General features: G+C 42.3%; 1 protein-coding gene across 1 annotated transcript in view; it reads right to left on the reverse strand.

The window, feature by feature from the left end:
* Nucleotides 1-2,894: 2,894 nt before the first annotated feature.
* Nucleotides 2,895-4,903, reverse strand: part of LOC109915932 (histone-lysine N-methyltransferase PRDM9-like) — a 27,576-nt gene continuing 25,567 nt past the window's right edge. The window contains exon 12 of the mRNA XM_048620589.1: nt 2,895-3,065. Coding sequence (XP_048476546.1) covers nt 2,895-3,065 — 171 coding nt within the window. The remainder of the gene's footprint in view (nt 3,066-4,903) is intronic.

Below are 4,903 nucleotides of genomic sequence, written 5' to 3' on the forward strand. Positions count from 1 at the left end.
CTTTGACAGACCTGCCTGCTGTTCCTGTGTCTGCATCTGCAATTTAATGAAGTTATTATTGGCCTGAAGCTAAGTTGGCCTCTGGCAGTCCTGAGTTTTTCCTTGCCAAACTGCGGAGATGTCTTATTGTTTTGGCTCAAACTGTATTTAAAAAGTTTAATGTAGGAATCCAGACAACAAATTGAACATGAATATTTGGCATATGCACATCAGGACAATCTGGAAAGTTAAATAACCAAGAGACTGTGGGCCAGGAGTGATATTAATAGGCTAGAAGTACCAGCACAGACACAATGGGCCAAATGGCCTTCCTCTGTACTATACATTAGAGTTTGAAATGAAAAAAAAGTTGTTTTTTTTTGCATATGTTCCACTAACCCCATCTCTGTACTGAGAGGTCCCATTCTCTCCCACTTACAGTTTAATTTATACCCATTTTACATCTCTCTTTCTCTTTCACCATCACTGAAAACCCCTTTGCCTTCTATGCACAACCTCAGCTTCATATGCTCCCTTGCTCCTCCTCTGCCTCTGTCAAAAGAATATAAACAAAAACGTCAAACTCCTTTCAGTTCTGAAGAAGTCATACCAGACTTGAACTGTGAACTCTGATTCTCTCTTCACAGATGCTGCCGGACCCATTGAGTTTCTTTAGCATTCTCTATGTTTGTTCACAATTGCAGTGCCCACAGTGCTTAGTTTTTAATCATTGTTATTAATCGGGCTAATAGAACAACTCAGTTTTCATGGAGAAAGGTCCCAACATTGGAAGGTCACCCACTCATCTTTATGTGGTGTATTGGGATGGTTTTTGTCTCTGTGCGTGCAGATTAGGACAATGTTTAGCACAATTTGAAAGATGGCAGCCCAACATGGCAGCACTCCCAATACAGCACAGCAGTGTTGGTCTGAGTTACAGGCTCAAGTCTCTGGAATAGGACATGACCCACAAGCTTGACTCAGTGGTCAGAATGCTGTCTACTGAGCTATAGCTAACAAACACAACAAGTACTGTTCCCTTCACCCCTGCATGTCTTCAAATGTAATTCCAAAAGAACCTTCTAAATGTTTCATTGAGCACTGACAATTTTCCTGCTCTCTTCTCCAACAGGAGAAGATGAGTATCATCCTTGTCCTCGCTGCAATGTGGCATTTACCACTGCTGATTTTCTCCAGAAACACATCAGAAGACATCCTGGATTGTGTGGTCAGTATCTGAGGAGTCATGAATGGTGCTGAACATTGTACAATCATCGGCAAACATTCCCACTTCTGACCTTATGACGGAGAGAAGGTCATTGATGAAGCAGCTGAAGATGGTTGGGCCTAGGACACTACCCTGAGGGACTCCTGCAGAGATGTCCTGGAGCTGGGATGACTGACCTCCAACAACCACGACCATCTTCCTATGTGTCAGGGCTGAAATGGCAATGACCACTTCCAAAAAAAAAGAGAATCTCATCATTGCCCCTTGGCATTATCATCACTGACTCACTCACTATCAATATCATGGAGATTACTATTGACCAGAAAGTCAGTTGGAGCAGCCATATAAATATGTGGCTACAGGAGTAGGTCAGAGGCTAGTTATACTGGACCACAAAGATCACCTCATGACTCCCCAAATCCTGTCTAATTTATAAGACACAGACAGGAGTATGGTGCATCCTACTTGCCTGGATGCGTGCAGTTCCAACAACATTCAAGAATCTCAATACCACCCAGGAGAAAACAGCTCTCTTGATTGGGACCACACCATCAAACATTCACTCCCCCAAACATGGACGCTCAGTAGCAGCAGTGTTTACCATTTACAAAGTGTACTGTAGAAATTCACCGAAGCTTTTTAGACAGCACCTTGCAAACCTACAACCACTTCCATCTAGAAGGACCAGGGCAGTAGATACGTGAGAATCATGATCCACAAGTTCTCCTCCAAATTACTGCCCTGACTTGGAAATATAACACCATTCCTTCACTGTCGCTGGGCCAGAATCCTGGAATTCCCTCCCCAATTGCACTGTGGGTCTACCTACAACACATAGAATGCAGCAGTTCATGAAGGCAGCTCACTACTACCTTCGAAAGGGGTAACTGGTGATGGATAATAAATGCTGGCCCAGGCAGCAACACCCATATCCCATGAATGATTTTTAAAATATTAAGTTATAGTAGAATTTATGTTGACAAATTAACCACTAAATAACTCCTGCACTAAAATTCTCCTTGCTTTCATCAACTGTTTAAAAGTTAGCATGGAGAAAGTGTAATACAAATAGTTTAACAGCATTTTTTAATTTCAAAAATATCCTTATAAAATTTCATAAAAATATCTTTCTATAAGTAGTCACTAAGGCAGTTCAGTTCTGTGCAGTAGCATGGGGAGAAAACATTGATGTTTGACTCTATCCAACAAGCAAACCAAAGACAACAAAAACAGAAGTTGCTGGAAAATATCAGCAGCTCTGGCAGCATCTGTGAAGAAAAAAATCACAGGACCCAAAACTTTAACTCTGAGGTTTTTCTTCACAGGTGCTGCCAGACCTATTGAGTTTTTCCAGCAACTTCTGTTTTTGTTCCTGATTTGCAGCATCTGCAGTTCTTTCAGTTTTCAAACAATCCAAAGACATTTCTTGCGTCTACAAAACTATATTTACATTTAATTGAAGCATTGGAAGGTCTAATAACTGAACGGATTCCCATTTAACTTCAGCAGAAGGATCTTAAGTGGTGGTCTTTCCCCCACTGCTCCTTGGCAACAGCTGCCCTAAGCTTTAGTGCATCCCTCAGCACATAGTCCTGAACCTTAGAATGTGCCAGTCTGCAACATTCAGTCAGGGTTGATTCCTTGTTCTGGAAGACCAACAAGTTTCAGGCAGACCAAAGTGTGTCTTTCACTGAGTTGTTCGTCCTCCAGGTATGTCCCAGGAACAATCTGTGGGTTTTGTGTCATGCAGTCTGACACAAAAGGACTTGCTGATCCTCAGGATGTCAGACTGAGTTGTTGTTACCGAGCTATCTTCTTCCATCAGGCTGCTGAATGCAGAGATCTCCTCGTGCACCTTCTTGAAAAAGAAACACAAGCATGCTGTTATGAAATGGAAATTGACGCCCCTTTCCGGCAACTAAGACTGAAACACCCAGAGAAGCTCGTTATGGCTCATAATCTGTTAAAAGAAGTGTGAAAAGTGGTATATCTCACCACCTCCCTCCCCGCCCCCCCCCCCCCCCCCCCCGCCCCCACCAAATCTGTTATAAAGGAGTGGTTAAATGAAATGAAATCCTTTCACTCACTTTATAATCAACCAGTAACAGAACTACTAACAAACCGAACAATTCCCCCTTAAGTACTAACTATTCTTGAATAAACAAAATTCTACTGGTATGCTGTTCCAATAAATACAAGTCCCACTTATATAAAATACTATAAAAATTAGAATTGCATCTCTCTAAATTACAGCCAGGATATGTCTTCCAGAATGCTTCACACCCTCACCTTCATACCCTCTCCTTCACACCCTCCAAAGGAGGAGCACCTCATCCTTTGAATTCACGTTTCGGGAACTTCTCTCTCTGTCAAATTTTTGTGTCGAGAACATTAGCGAAGAGTGTTGCTGTGCCTTTAGTCAGAAGATTGTTACTCTGAGCTGAGAGATCTAATTTCTTCAGATAGCAGTCCGTTCTCCCCTGATTTTCAAACATCCTCTTCTTTTATACCCTTGATGACCTATTAATTTTTTACAATCAGATTGGTCCGAGATTGTCAACACCATCAGATTTAAATTTGATACATGTTTAGTATCGAAGGGCTTGGTTCAAATTGATTGGCTAAATGTAAAACTTTATTATCTTGGTAAAAATGCCCTTTTGCCTACTAACAGTGTAGTCTTTTGCAACAATTATTTCAACTTGAGCACCTGCAACTGTCAAGCTTCTGCCCATGACTTTGCAACAACATCGCATCCTGGTTCACGGAGTGGATCCTGGACTGGAAGATTATCTTGGAGGCCTCCAAGGCTGGCTCTCCACCTCCTGGAGATCCTCCATGACCTCAACCGTATCGTCTGCAGCAGGAGTAGATTCTGCAAGCTTTTCTGGAGTTTCGGTCATTTTCCCTCATCTCGCTCTCTCTCTCTCACCTTCCAAACACCTTTGTAAATAGTTTGATAGCTACAGCAACATTGCACTTGCATAGCATATTCCATACATGAAATGAAGAATTACATTGCTCCTTTGGATCAGCAAATATTTTTAGAACCAAAAACAGAAATTGCTGGAAAAACTCAGGAGGTCTGGCAGCATCTGTGGAGAGGAATCAGAGTTAACACTTCAGGTCCAGTGACCCTTCCTCAGAACTGATAGTCGTCAGGAGTAGTTGGCTTTTATGCAGAAGATAGGGTGGGGGGAGATTGTGAAAGGAGTATGATAGGTAGCGACAGAGCCCAAAGAGACAGAAATATAGTTGGGCAGACAAAGGAGTGGATAATGGTCAGCCTAGGACAATGTAATAGACTCTATTAGTGACTAATAATGGATGATGTATAATAGCAGACCATGTGATAACAAGGCCTGGTGTATGGAGTTGGGAGAAGCACGGGGAAAGATTCTCAAGCCCTAAAGTTGTTGAACTCGATATCGAGTCCAGAAGGCTGTAGAGTTCCCAAGTGGAAAGTGAGCACTGCAGCAAGCCTGAGACAGAGATATTGGCCAGGGAACAAGATGGTGTGTCAAAGTGGCAGGGAACTGGAAGTAAGCAATCTCTGACTCCTCAACATCTCTGTTTCTACACTAAATAAAAACCGAAAGAACTGCAGATGCGTAAATCAGGAACAAAAGCAAATTTGCTGGAAAAGCTCAGCAGGTCTGGCAGCATCTGTGAAGGAGAAAACAGAGTTAACGTTTC

The sequence above is a fragment of the Rhincodon typus genome, chromosome 47 (assembly GCF_021869965.1).
Source record: "Rhincodon typus isolate 14 chromosome 47, sRhiTyp1.1, whole genome shotgun sequence".
Lineage (NCBI taxonomy): Eukaryota > Metazoa > Chordata > Chondrichthyes > Orectolobiformes > Rhincodontidae > Rhincodon > Rhincodon typus.